This window comes from Schistocerca serialis, chromosome 1 (assembly GCF_023864345.2).
Source record: "Schistocerca serialis cubense isolate TAMUIC-IGC-003099 chromosome 1, iqSchSeri2.2, whole genome shotgun sequence".
NCBI classification, from domain to species: Eukaryota; Metazoa; Arthropoda; class Insecta; order Orthoptera; family Acrididae; genus Schistocerca; species Schistocerca serialis.
In genome coordinates, this window is record NC_064638.1 from 1,166,197,160 (window position 1) to 1,166,212,801 (window position 15,642).

The 15,642-nt window shown below is 40.7% G+C and overlaps 1 protein-coding gene across 1 annotated transcript in view; it reads left to right on the forward strand.

Annotated features, from left to right (window-relative positions):
* The window catches only part of LOC126418252 (probable cytosolic Fe-S cluster assembly factor CPIJ010948), a 62,680-nt gene extending 48,165 nt beyond the window's left edge, over positions 1-14,515 (forward strand). Inside the window, exons 8-9 of the mRNA XM_050085178.1 lie at positions 2,039-2,196; positions 14,197-14,515. Of these exons, the coding sequence (XP_049941135.1) occupies positions 2,039-2,196; positions 14,197-14,438 (400 nt within the window). The 3' untranslated portion in view covers positions 14,439-14,515. The remainder of the gene's footprint in view (positions 1-2,038; positions 2,197-14,196) is intronic.
* The last annotated feature ends 1,127 nt before the right edge of the window (positions 14,516-15,642 follow it).

Below are 15,642 nucleotides of genomic sequence, written 5' to 3' on the forward strand. Positions count from 1 at the left end.
AATTGATTCCATATTTTTACATTTCCAGAAGGTTTTTGACACCGTTCCTCACAAGCATCTTCTAACCAAACTGCATGCCTATGGAATATCACCTCAGTTGTATGACTGGATTCATGATTTCTTGTCTGAAAGGTCACAGTTCTTAGTAGACAGAAAGTCATCGAGTAAAACAGAAGTAATATCCAGCGTTCCCCAAGGACCTGTTATAGGCCCTCTATTGTTGTTGTTGTTGTTGTTGTTGTTGTTGTCTTCAGTCCTGAGACTGGTTTGATGCAGCTCTCCATGCTATTCGATCCTGTGCAAGCTTCTTCATCTCCCAGTACTTACTACAACCTACATCCTTCTGAATCTGCTTAGTTTATTCATCTCTTGGTCTCCCTCTACGATTTTTACCCTCCACGCTGCCCTCCAATGCTAAATTTGTGATCCCTTGATGCCTCACAACATGTCCTACCAACCGGTCCCTTCTTCTTGTCAAGTTGTGCCACAAACTCCTCTTCTCCCCAATTCTATTCTATACCTCCTCATTTGTTATGTGATCAACCCATCTAATCTTCAGCATTCTTCTATAGCACTCTATTGTTCTTGATCTATATTAATGGCATACGAGACAATCTGAGTAGCCCTCTTAGATTATTTGCAGATGATGCTGTCATTTACTGTCTTGTAAAGTAATCAGATGACCAAAACAAATTGCAAAATTATTTAGATAAGATATCTGTAAGGTGCGAAAAGTGAGAGTTGACCCTGAATGAAGAAGGGTGTGAAGTTATTCAAGTTATTCACATGAGTACTAAAAGAAATCATTAAATTTCAATTACGCGATAAGTCACACAAATCTTAAGGCTGTAAATTCAACTAAATACTTAGAGATTACAATAACAAATAACCTAAATTGGAATGATCACATAGATAATGTTGTGGGTAGAGCAAACCAAAGGCTGTGATTCATTGGCAGAAGACTTCGAAGCTGCAATGGGTCTACTAAAGAGACCTCTTACGCAATGCTTGTCCGCCCTATTCTGGAGTATTGCTGTGCAGTGTGGGATCCACATTAGGTGGGACTGACGGATGACATCGAAAAAGTTCAAGGAGGGGCAGCTCGTTTTGCATTATCGTTAAATAGGGGAGATAGTGTCATAAACATGAGATGTGAATTAGAGTGGCAATCATTAAAACAAAGGCATTTTTCGTTGCGACGGGATCTTCTCATGAAATTTCAATCACCAGTTTTCTCCTCTGATTGCGAAAACATTCTGTTGGCACCCACCTACATAGGAAGAAATGATCATCATGGTAAAATAAGAGAAATCAGGACTCGTGCAGAAAAATTTAAGTGCTTGTTTTTCCCACGCGCCATTCGAGAGTGGAATGGTAGAGAGATAGCTTGAAGGTGGTTCATTGAACCCTCTGCCAGGCACTTAATTGTGAATAGCAGAGTAATCACATATATGTAGATGTGGTACCCTTAGTGATATACAAAGAAATGCAGTGTTCTGTGATCCTACTCTCAGCCTGTATGTAACACGATTGTTAGATATTGGGACAAGTTATTAGTAGGAATACCAAGTTTTTTTTAGTAGTGGTTTTTTTTTTTTTTTTTCGCTGACTTTTGCGTGACAGTAATTTGCTGCCTTGTTTACTGTAGGGTACAATGTGCGATTGGTCTTTCATAAAAGTCACATGCCTTTAATGATAGGTATTCACGTATACTGCAAAAACAGTTTACATTAGTTGTATCTCTTTGGTTATCTACATTTTGAAACATTCCTCATACCTGAGGGTTGTTCTCTGTTATATGCGATCTATGGGGCATGTATGAATGTGGTAATTAGTGCTTATTGTTCACAACTTGGAAAATTATAATTTTAATTCGTCCTGTTGTATACCAGATATAGAATGACAGTATATGTTAAATGTATTAAAAATAAGCTGAAACTTGAAGACTGTTCTGCAAACCTCTCAGTTATTTTTTCAATTTCTTTGTCATCTCTGCCAAATTCACTGTTTTTAATATTAAATTAACTTTCTTTTTCAGAAATCCAGATTTTCAGGAGGTTACCTTAGAAAAGGACAGTAAAGTGGTTCTGCGTTTTGCTATTACTAATGGTTTTCGCAACATTCAGAACTTAGTCCAGAAAATGAAGCGAGGGAAGTCACATTACCATTATGTGGAAGTAATGGCTTGTCCATCAGGTAGATATAATTACACTTTTGCACAAAGTATCGTGTCTGAACTGTGAATACTTGTGCACGTATGTTGTTTTAGTATGCTCCTATTCCCAGCTCTTCATTTCGTCATGTGCAGTTTGTGCCATTTACATTTTATTGAACTTCAGTGTTGATATTAAAAAGTAGAGTATGGTAGACTGACAAAGGAATGAGTAAAGATAACCACTTGGAGGACACTGAGTAGAGGATAGGCACAATACAAGAATTGTAACATAGTACCTCAATGTAAAATTAGCTTTCTACTTCAGAGTACACATGTATACACTATTGATCAAAAGTATCTGGAGGCCTGTTAGTGAACATTAATATAGGATCTGTCCACCCTACACATATAAGACTTTTTGAACTCTGCTTGGGTCACTCTCAATGGGATATCTGAATGTGGAGGAATAGCAGGCCATTCTTCATCAAGAACCAAAATCAAAGAATGTATTTATGTCGGATACTGGGATCTACAGCGAAGTTGACTTAACTCATGCCAAAGGTGTTCCATTCAGTTCAGGTGGGTCTGTATGCAGGCCAATCCGTTTCAGGAATATTATTGTCCACAAACCATTGTCTCACAGATGTTCCTTTATAGCGGGGTGCACTGTCATACTGATACAATTAATCATAATCTCCAAACTGTTCCTCTACTGTATGCACTACACAGTGCTGTAAAATGCACTCACATCCTTCCATATTTAGCATTTTCTTAAATAAGGAGAGCACACTCTAAACATGAAAAACATCATCATACCGTTACATGACCTCCTCAGTTCTTCACATTTAGCATTACACATGATGACAGGTAATCATCTCCAGGCATTTGCCAAATCCAAGCCCTTTTATTAGATCGCCACAGGGTGTAGCATGATTCATCACTCCACGTCATTCATTTCCAGTCATCCACTGTCCAGTGCTGTCACTCTTTACACCATCTTTAGCATCACTTAGCATTGACTACAGAATTGTGTGGCTAATGAGGAGCTGTTCAAATGGTGTACCCCATTCTTTTTAACTCTGTATGTATAGTCATTGTGCTAGCTGGACTGCTGGTAGAACTTTGGAACCCAGGAGTGATTTCTTCCACTGACTTCATGTGACTCCTCCACACTTCTCAATGGCCCCTATCAATCAGTTCATGAGGTCTGCCTGGTCACAGTTTAGCTGGGGTTGTTCCTTTGCGTTTTCACTTCACAGTCACGTCACCAACAGTCGATGTGGACAATTTTAAAAGGGTTGAAATGTCCCTTACGAATTTGTTACTCAGGTGACACCTGGTGACTCGTCCACATATAAAGTCACCGAGCTCTCCTGAAAGACCTGTTCTTCTGTTACTGCTTCTCTACTGGCAACACAATACTTCCCACCTCCTTTTATACTGGTGGTTCAACCTCCTGTTACATCTAGTGGTCAATTCCACATTACATAGGGGTGTCTGGATACTCTTGATCAGATAGTGTATACCGTATCTACTCGAATCTAAGCCGCACTTTTTTTTCCGGTTTTTGTAATCCAAAAAACCACCTGCGGCACAGAATCGAGTGCAAAGTAAGCGGAAGTTCTGAAAAATGTTGCTAGGTGCCACCATAACTAACTTCTACCTTTGAATATTTGTAGCGCTACACAGGCATGCCTTGCAGCCACAAAGATAAATACTGGTGCCAAAACCTCTGCGTCAGTAAATAAATTAAAAGAAAAGGTAGAAGAATGTAAACATTATGCCATGTATTCTTTTGTGTTTGCTGCTGTCTCATTTAAATCCTGTATGCCTAATAAACTACGAAACTAGAGTGAGACAACAGCAAACGCAGAAGAATATATATATCATGTCATGTTTATGTTCATATTATTCTTATGCTGAATAGTGATACAGTCAGAAATGAAGCACGGCAACTGACTAGATTTTTAAATCTAAGATGACTCTAATTTCTGTGCAGAATGTAATGTACTAAAGAGGCATCTGCAAAGATTTTCAAACAGAGAAAAATTTTCGCTAAACTCTCGTTCTGAACATCTTCTATCAGATGCAGTCTATTATTTGGTTGTTGTTGATCATTATCAAAGAAAGCAGCAGTGTAAGTAACAACAAATAGCAGTCTCTTGCCATTGTTTCGCTTATGAGACAATTCCTCTCTTTTTTTTTTTTTTTACTGTAAGCCGCTGTAGCGCGCACAAAAGCAAGCCATGCCACGAGCAGCAACAGTCCGTAAACACTCATTATCAGAATGCATGACACAGTACAATAATGCATTTTCAGCTTAGAGTGACGTAAGCACCTATAACAAAGAGAATGGTATTTATCAGATCAAAGCAAAATAAGCAATCGATTCAAACCAGACGAAGAACGTGAGAAAGGAAGGGTACCCGTATAAATATGGACGGAGTGCCTGTCGCATAGCAATGGCTACTTGGTAAAGTTTAACTGTTAAGCTTATGACACGAACCAAACTACTGTACCTGTATCTTCATCCATTTGACCTAAATTGTGTCTCATGTTACAATGGACCAACTTTGTTTTGATTTGGAGGTGCGGACTAAAACTTTTCTCTCCCCTTGAATTTCGAGTCTCAAATTTCAGGTGCGGCTTAGATTTGGGAAAATTTTTTTCCTTGATTTCGAGTCTCATTTTTCAGGTGCGGCTTAGATTCGAGTGCAGCTTAGATTTGAGTAAGTATGGTATATACTCTCAGCGTCATTGTCCTGGAACACTGTAGTTGTGGGTGGTTGGAAGGTGGACAGAGTGGGAAGGGTCAGGTGAGTGGGTTGTGTGCACCTGTTATATAATGGAGAATGCAGGTTGGTGAACTGAAATGTTCCCGTTCTAGTTTGTGTCTATTCACCAATACCTCCTTCATATGGTGAATGGTTATCGTGACTCCACGTTTTTAATTTCAATGTGACTGCACACATTTCTGTAGCTAGGGGAATCAATGTTCTCAATTAAGGCAACAAGGTAATACCTGGGATTTATCTACGTTATGTCACAGTCTATATGGACACTATATTTTTGAGTCTTTTATAGTGGCTGTGTAAATCATAGTTCATCTGAAACTTGGTTTTAGTATTAACTACAGATAAACTCATGGAGTAAATGTATGTGTAAAAGAGTGTAACTACCCGTGTGGAAGCCCTCGTGATGTGAATTATTCTCTACTTCCCACAAAATTTTAATCATTTTCCCTTGCTGAATAAATACTTTTTTGACTTTACATGCATTACATACAAGTTTAGATCTTTCAAGAATGGGAAGTGGAAGTATGTGATTCCACTTATAAGTCAGCTCAGTGAGAGGTAATTGTTTGTGAACAATATGAGAGACTGAATTTTTGATTAGATTATCAATATGCTGATTGGATTTAGCTTGTGATCTGACTACACACCAATGAATATTACACACAGTGACCCATTTAATGTATGCCAAACAGTGTCTGTTTTTGCTATAAGCAAAACTAAACAATGAAATGTCCTGGATGAAATAACAACAATACAGAATGGATTGATTTCTACTCACTACATAGAGGAGGCATTGGGTTGTAGACAGGCACAATGAGTAATACTGCTAAAATATTAAGCTTCCGGACAAAGTCCACCTTCCGAAATAGAAAACACACATATTCATACAAGCACAACTCAAACAGATACGGCCACTGTCTCTGAGTGATGGAGGCTGACTGGGTCTGACTTGAGCAGCGGTGTGTTAAGATGCGTGTTGGGGATAAGGAGACGGCACCAGGTGGGGAGGGGGAGAGACAGCAGGGTAGTGGTGGGGGAAGATGATGTGCTGTCTGTGGGGGCGTTTAGGGATGTGGTGGGGACAAAATGGGGCTGCTAGGTGCAGTGTCGGGAGGTTGTGATGGGAAAGGAGATAAATAAGACTAGTAGGAGTGTGAGTGGGACAGAAAGCGTGTGTAGTGTGGGAGTGGGAACAGGGAAGGGGGATAGGTGGTTGTAAGACAGGGACTAGCGAAGGTTTGAGGCCAGGGTGGTTGTGGGAACGCAGGGTATGTTGCAGGGAGAGTTCCTTCCTGCCCAGTTCAGAAAACGTGTTGTTGGTAGGAATAATCTAGGTGGTGCAGGCTGTGAAGCACAGTTATTAAAATGAAGCACATCATGTTGGGCAGCACTTTCAGCAACTGGTGGTCCTGCTGTCCCTTGACCACAATTTGGCAGTGATCATTCAAGCAGACAATCAGTTTATTAGTTGCCATGCCTATGCAGGAAGTGGCATTGTGGTTGCAGCTTAAATTGTAGATCACATGGCTGCTTTCACAGATAGCCCTGCCTTTGATGGGGTAGGTGAAGCCTATCACAGGACTGGAGTAGGTGCTACTGGGAGGCATCTGATTCCATTGCAGAGATAAGAGCCTTGAGGCAAGGGGTTGGGAGCAGAGGTGAAGTGGGATGGCTAAGGATATTGGGCAAAATTGGTGTGTGATGGAATACCACTGCGGAAATGGTGTGGAGGATATTCCTCATTTCAGGGCAGAATGAGAGGTAGACAGAAAAAGGCACAGAATGTGATGCAGTTGCTCCCATGTTGGATGGTACTGAGTCACTAGAAGAGTGCTCCTTTGTGGCTGGACATTGGGAAGTGTTGGGGGAGACTGGAGAGACAAGGCACAGGAGATATGTTTCCAAACAAAGTTGGGATGTTAGTTTCACTCTGTGATGGGCTCAATGAGCCTCTTGCCATGCAAGGAGAGGGACTGCTTCTCACAGCAAATGTGACAACCATGGGTGGCTAGGCTGTATGGAAGGCACTTTTTGGGATGGGATGAGTGGCAGCTGTCGAGGTGGAGGTGTTGGTAGTAGTTGATGTGGATGGAGGTACTGAAGTAACCATCCTTGAAGTGCAAGTAGGCTTATTGGGTTGAGGAGGACCAGGTGAAGCAAATGTGGGAGAAAGTGTTGAGGTTCTGGAGCAATGTGCGTAGGGCATTCTCACCTTTGTTCCAGATCACAAAGATGTTATCACTGAATCTGAACCAGGTGAGGGTTTGGAATTCTATGTGGTTGGTTTGGCATCAGTAAGTTTGTTTAACTTATTGGAAATTGTGTATTGAGTTTCTGTGAGGTTAAGATTAAACTATTTGCTAAGCACTCATTGTAGACCTATTTGACCATTTCTGGTATGGTATTGTTGTGTTTGGGTTAATACACTTATGCCATCGGCAAACATTACAGTTACTGAAGAATCCTTAACATCATTTCCAGTTACGGGCAGGAGTGGTCCCAACACAAAAACTTGTGAATTCATAAATTTTATATTTTCCAATTATGTGTGTAGTTTTACTGCTGTAATGCAATTTGTCAGAATGACACTACGCTTTCCATTATGAAAGGAGAACTCCGTACATGCAAGAGGGAGCCATTAATGCCATAACATTTTTATTTACTGACTACAATTTTATGATCCCCACAATTAAAGGCCTTTGTAAACTTGTGGACCATATTAGTGAGATAATTTTTCTTATTTAGGAATGATTTATTATTTAGTGAGGTCAAATATAGTATTCTTTGTTGAAAACCTTTAATAAGTATGCTTTGAGTCTTTGACTGATCACAAAGATATCTCAACTTTGTGGTTGGAGGAGGGAGGCCACTATTAAATCAGGGCAAAACTATAACATTTGAATACCATCTTAGCTGGAATAATTTGCACTTTCTAGTGGTGTAATATTTTTTTGTATCATTTTGAAACTAAATATAGTTAGACCACTCACCAAATAGCAGAAGCATTTAGTCATCAACAAAAAAGAGAATGAAAACTTTACTAGCTTTTGAAAGAAATCTTCCTGCGACAACCTGGAGTATAAGAATAGATATAAGACGTGAAACTGAAAAATCTTAGGAAATTCAAAAATTAATTAAAAATAAATAATTGAAGGAGTGAAGGTAGCTGCATAGCGCTGAGGTGCTGAGTCTTCAGTGTGAGACAGAGAATGTTGCTGAATTTTCAGATGAATCCTTCTTCAGAGGTAACAGAATACACATGCATAGACCTGCACAATGACATTGTCCCAGGTGGCTACATTGTGCAGGCACTGCAGCTCATCGGATGGAGAGGGCAAGGTTAAGAAAGGAGGAGGGTAAGGTGAGGTAAGGTTTGAGAAGGACGGCTGACTTCTGGGAGGGAGAGGCAGCAGGTGCATATGATAGGAATGCGACACCACTGGGCCCGTTCTGGCCTTAGGCAGGAAGGTTGTGTATAGGGAGTGGCTTGGGTAATGGGGATTGGGGAGAAGGATGTGAGTGTAGAGTGGGTATGAAGTGATGGAGAAGAAAGGGGAGAGGGCAAATGACATGGCCTTCACAGATAGTTATTACCCCCAATCCTACTCTGAAAACAAATTTACATTGCCATATCCACTCATGCCTCTAACCCACAGACCACCCCCATGAACCAACTGTAAAGGGAACATCCTCCTCTTCCTTATAATTCAGTACCACTTGCGACTGGCACAAGTTAACCATATTATTAGTTTCTCCAAGTTTGGATGATGCTGATTCCACAACTATCATTCAATTCACAAATACCTGCTCCAGTTACTTAATTAGAACTTCATTAATTCCACACAGCTGGTTTTGGACTTCAAGCTCTAGACCATTATCAAGTGTACGAGGTCTGTTCAAGAAGTTCCGCAACTTTGACCACAGAATTTTTTTGTGCTTACCATTTACTTATTGTGCATGGTCTCCTTCGAAATACTCTCTTCCACAATTGATACACTGCTTCCATTGCCATTTCCACTTCTGGAAACAGTCTTGGTATGCCTCTTGCTAGATCACATGAAGCGCCATTTTCATTTGTCTTTCTATCGTTGGGAATCTTCATCCTGTCAAAGGGGTTTTCATCTTTGGAAGTAACAAAAAGTCCGCAGAGGCCGGATCTGGAGAGTATGGAGGATGAGGCAACACAGTGATTTCGTTTTTTGTGTAATAGTCATACACCAACAGGGATGAATGTGTGGGTGCGTTACCGTGATGCAAGAACCATGTATTGTCTCAGCACACTTCATGTCATTTCCGTCTCACATTTTCCCGCAGGTGTTGCAACATGTCCCGACAGTAACATTGATTAACAGTTTGTCCCTGAGGTACGAATTCATGGTGAACTGATCCTTCAAAGTAAAAGAAAACTATCAGCATGGCTTTGACATTTTATGTGATCTGAGGAGCATTTTTGGTCTTGGAGAACCTTTCCTGACCCATTATAAAGACTGAAACTTGGTCTCAACATCATAACCATATACCCACGTCTCATCATCAGTTATGATTCTCTTAAGGAACATTTTGTTCTCATCTACGCAATCCAAAAGCTCTTCACAGATTGCAAGGTGAAGGTCTTTCTGGTCTTGACTCATGAGCCGTGAGACAAACTTTGCAGCAACACAATGCATTCCTAAATGTTGTGTCAGGATTTCATGGCATGATTCAACTGAAATGTTACATTCTTCTCCAATGTTTCGGACAACCAGTCTTCGATTGGCAAACACAATTTCATTGAGATTCCTGACATGCTTGTCATCTGTAGATGTTGAAGGGCATCCTGAACAAGGGTCATCTTTAACTTCTATCCAGTCATTTTTAAACTGTGTGAACCATTCATAACACTGAGTACGACTTAAGCACTCGTCGCCGTAGTCTTCCTACATCATTTGGTGTGTCTCTGTAAAGGTTTTCTTGAGTTTCGTGCAAAATTTAATGCAGATACGTAGTCTCTCTAACTCTGCCATCTTGAAATTCGTAAACTGAGCGACACAACATTCTACTCAATACAGCTCTAAACAATAACTAACAGACATACAACAATGAAATGTCCGGTAGCTACGCATTAAACACTGGTGTGCACAGGGATTCCAACCGCATTTTGCTTTAACACACCATTGGTGCTAAATTATGAATGTTCGGGAATTTTTTGAACAGACCTCATTTATTATGCTGTAGAGAAGCAAAAGGCTGAAACCAGTTGTGTAGACATAGTAAAGTTTTGGTGACTTTTATCTAATTATCTGGATCCTTTACCAGGCCTTTTACTTCTTATCATTGCGACTGGAAATGAAGAACATCCTGCATATAATCCTTCTCAGCCCTCCAAAAATGATATTCTGCCACAGATCAATTTACAAAATACTCTAGTCCATATCTATGCCACACCTTCTCCCAACCTGTTTTACATGGATCATACTCCTGTGGAAGAAACAAGTACAAAGCCTGTCCAAAACACCAACTGAGCACATCATACGCCAGTCTTTTCACAGGAATATCCTGCCCTATCAGAGGCAGGCCAACCTGTGAAAGCAGCTGTATCTTGTAAAAAATGGGGTTAATTTCTGTAAATCAAACAAAACTGATCATCTTAATGATGTGAAACGCAGTGAATGCTATGTGCTTGAACCTATTCACAATCAAGTAATCATTATTTCTGAATACAGATTGCCTGATGTCATTGTTCTCTGGTTTTTCCTCTTGGTCAGCTTGCCATTTGCTAATTTTGGACCTGAAGATTTCGCAGTTTTGGGCATCTTCTGGAGTAATTTGTAATAATTTCAGATCAGTTTTGATCTTGCCAACCAATTTCATCATGTCCGTTTTGGCATTCCTCCTGTTATCAAATAATTGACCATTTGTTTTGTAAGTTGTCTGGGTTCACTCTTTTAATGTGTCCATAGAATCTTAAAGTGCATTTTCTAGTGTCACTGTGGATGTTTGTGTATTGTTTGATTTCCTGATTGCTTCTGAGTTGTTATTGTTCATCTACAAGTGTTGGGCCTAGAATTTTTCTTACAATTTTGCATTCCTTTTTCTCAACATTTTCATTGTAAGTTTTCAATAAAGACATTCTGGTTTAATTACTGTGCTGTAGTTGTTCCAATTAGGAACACAAGGAAACACACAGCCATTAAATAAATGTGGTTTAATGGTTCACCGATCAACATCAACAACAAGAACAAGCGTGGTCACAAGTCTCAAATTAAGTTTCACAACTGAGGACCCAGGGGGCCAAGGTGTGATGACCTTATAGAGACACTGTCTCCATCTGGGGTTGCAGAAATCATGCTGCACATGCACTGCAGTCTTGTCTTGTTTTTAATGAATCTCCAAGGTCTGAAGTGTAATTTCATTCTTGTCAAGTAAAGGTCTGAGTCTGTCTTTTTGACTTGAACATTCATAATTTCTTTGTGGCTTGAATAAGAGACTACTGTATGGTCAGTTTCAATTCACCGAAGAGTAGGTTAGGTGATCTCCATGCCACTTTTTTTGAAGCATGTTGCAATTATTTTAAGATAGAATATATTCCAGAGTTCAGTTAATCTTCATCTGTTTGTTTAGTCCATTGCGTGCTGGGAATTTTCAGTTGTTTTCCTGTACTTTCATTCTTTGCCTACACATGGGGAATGGGAGTGACAGTACCTTCATACTGCAACCACTGTAGATACAGTCAGAATTTATCTCTGAGTGAGAAGGGAACATTTCTGGTTTTGAAGTACTTGAGTGTCACTGATGGGAGAAGAGGCACATGTGCCTTGAAATCTTTGACACTGGAGGAGGGTTGCGTGAACACAGAACTAAAACTGGAAAAGAGTTCTATCAGGTAGAGGTTGGCACACCCAGCGACTTGACAGTGGAGGTGGACTCGTGGATTTCTAAGTCTAAAACACTGAACAGATCCAGGCCCAAGAGACTGATGGCTCCAGGAGTGTTGACAACCAAGATCGTGGCTGTTAGGCAGTCAAATGGTACTGAACGTGCACTGTAAATTGGCCATTCACTTTAGTGATGTCATTGCTGTAGCTATACAGTGAGGTCTCCAAATGTTGAAGATGAGGAGACCTCATGTGATAATAAGATGCCAATCTATGATGGTCGTGGAGAACCCTGTGCCCATCTAGAGCTCGAGGGGCACATTGTTGATGGCTGTGAGCGATAGAGATTCCTCTGAATGGGGAAGGTCAGATGGGATGTAGGACACGTCTGGTAAGAGGTCCGCCCTGTCGTCCACTGCTGCATCCAAGAGAGCCATATGTGCACTGTCAGCATTAATTCTGAATGCAGCTTGGCACACCTCAGCCTACTGTCCAAATTTCCTGCAAGAGGTGTACTTAGCACACTAGTAATGGGTTTTATGTCTGTGGTGACTAATAAAACACAGGCTGCAGGAAGGAAAATGTTGAGGGCAGCATCTGGCCACTGAGTCTTTGCCTACATCATGTGAATCTGACCTCAATGGGTGGCATGACTGGGGCTGAGGTTGACATGCTGGTTTCATGACAAACACTTGCAATGGGTCCAGCAGGGTGGCTGATGATCTTAGAGACTTCAAAAGCTCCGATAATAGGGACCTGTTCCTAAGGAATGACTCTTCAATTTAAGGAGATCCATGTGTAGTCCTTCATCAGCTGCATATACAAGAATCATATCCCAGACTAAGAAAGCCACATATGATTGCTTACACTGAGGGTTACTACACTGGAAACAGTCACAAGATAAACCATGGAGGTGGGTAATCCATTCAGGTAAGGCTGTTCATTAAGTTTATAGCAGCTGAAAAACTTGCGGTGAGCTGCCACCATGTGCAGCTGGGAATGAAAGTATTCTTACAAACTGGACCTCAACTCATCACAGGGGAGAATGTGGGGGTTTGTCTTCCGGGTTACGTTATTGCAGGAGGTAGTAAATGTGTGGGTCCATGTATGCCAGAACGAAGACGTGCTGCCAGATATTATTTGTGAACTGTGGGCTAAGAAGTGCCATTCCATGTGTGCAACACTGTTCACCCATGGCTCAATCTTCTTGTCAAACTGCTGGAATGGCAGGGGCACCTTCCAGAAGCCCTTCACAATGGAGTTGGAAATGGGAGAGGCAGTTGGAGATTTGCAGAGGCGATATGAATATGGTTGGCAGCCTCTCAGGCAGGAATCTTTGGGTGCACTGCATGTGCTGGCGCAGTAACAATGCCTAGGAGAGACATTGTCTGGTTCCGTCATGCTGGAAGCAAGGTGGCAATAAGTATACTGCCGGAGCATAGCCCAGACGTTGACCTAAATAATGCTCGGTTCCCAGGATACTGCATGTACTATTTTCGGTTGTGTGGTCCACGGAGGAGAAAAGGTCTGCAGGACCAGTGACCTCTGGTGTTGCTTAGGTTGCTACCTGGTGACTGGACAGAGCACGGCCTGAACAGCTGCCCCCTGTGAGTTCTGTGCCTGCATAACCCCTCTGTGGTGTGGGTTGCTGGCTGAGCATCCACAAGGCCTCGATACAGCAGCGTGTGTTGCCAATGCTGGTATCAAAGTTTTAACACCTGCATTTGGCATCTCTGTGTCATTCTTTTATTAGCTTACCACAGCTTCAGTCCTCCCCCTTGTTTGATTTCCCATCCACCCTAACAGAAATGTCTCTCTTCATACCGGTGCTTGAGTGACTTTTCTCCCTTTCTGACACATCCTTTACACCTTTACATCTTTACATCTCTTCCTTCCTAGTTACCTCCCCTGAAAAATCAGTTATCAGCTATTTGTATCTATTTTCATATTAAATACAGAAATTTTTATTTGTTACTACTTGTTAGTAATAAAACAGTATTTGTTCATATCCCTGGTTCTGGTCGAGTTCCAGTGGTTTTGTCTAAGCTCATAACTGTATGTGTAGATATTTCATGGATCAGTACTGAACGGAACACACACACACACACACACACACACACACACACACACACACACCTGTTGATGACTCGGTGCTTTCACAATTTGGTGAGTTGTTTCCTTTATTCCCAATTTGTTTACATTCTACCAGAACTTTCATGACCATATAAAGATATATTTCTGCCTTCCGCCTTTAACGGGTTTTATGCATGTTAACATGTAATTAACCCCCACCCCTCTGCTATTTAATGTCTCTTCCCCTTCCACTCACTTGTAGTGTTTATTTGAAATTGCTTTAATATTTCAACATTACTGTTAATTTACCATTTAAAAGGTTGTTTGAACGGCGGAGCCCAGGTGCGCCCTGCTGACGGACAGAGTGTACGAGACCTGACCTCGCGTTTGGAGGCTGCCTACCACAGTCTGCCTTGGCAACTTCCTAATGAAAATACTGCTGCTCTGTCACTGTATGAGTCCTGGCTCGGTGGAAAAGGAAGCAGTAGATGTCAGTCGCTGTTGCACACTACTTTCCATCCTGTTGAAAAGACTATTACCCCACTTAATATTAAATGGTGACTGTTCCTTACAATACTTTATACCTTTTATGTAAACATGTTTGTATTTATTTGTAAATACAGAGTACTGTAACTTTTTCCCATTTTATTTATTATAAGATCCTGTTGACTCTGATCGATGTTGTTTGTGACATGCAACTGGAAACTATTTGAAGCAGCTCTCATGGTTGAGTTTGTTCCAGTACTATGCATATGATGATGGGCGAACATTATAAGCTATTTTCATTACATTACAAAATCCAAGCATTATTAGTGATCAGATTTTCACGAAGCATTGTTTCAATATACAGTTGAGGAAATAAGAAGTAAGTGGACCCTTTCCTAGAAGGATTACACAATACATTGAAAAACCATAACGATTACTCCAACATAACAGAGGACATGCCAGAGCTCATCATTTGAGGCAGTAATATCAGATTTAGTGAAGGCAAATTCTTGTACATGTCATCAGATGACCAAAACGAAATGCGAAATAATTTAGATAAGATATCTGTATGGTGCGAAAAGTGGCAGTTGACCCTGACTAAAGAAAAGTGTGGAGTTATTCACATGAGTACTAAAACAAATCTGTTAAATTTCGATTATGCAATAAGTCACGTAGATCTTAAGTCTGTAAATTCAACTACATAAGATTAAATGATGATGGCGTCCTCTTGGGTAAAATATTCCGGAGGTAAAATAGTCCCCCATTCAGATCTCCGGACGGGGACTACTCAAAAGGATGTCATTATCAGAAGAAAGAAAACTGGTGTTCTACGGATCGGAATGTGGAATGTCAGATCCCTTAATATGGCAGGTACGTTAGAAAATTTAAAAAGGGAAATGGATAGGTTAAAGTTAGATATAGTGGGAATTAGTGAAGTTCAGTGGCAAGAGGAACAAGACTTCTTACAGGGTTATAAACATAAAATAATAATGAATAGGAAAATAGGAATGCGGGTAAGCTACTACAAACAGCATAGTGAACCCATTATTGTGGCCAAGATAGATACGAAGCCCACACCTACTACAGTAGTACAAGTTTATGTGCCAACTAGCTATGCAGATGACGAAGAAATTGAAGAAATGTATGATGAAATAAAAGAAATTATTCAGATAGTGAAGGGTGACGAAAATTTAATAGTCATGGGTGACTGGAATTCGGTAGTAGGAAAAGGGAGAGAAGGAAACGTAGTAGGTGAATATGGATTGGGGCTAAGAAATAA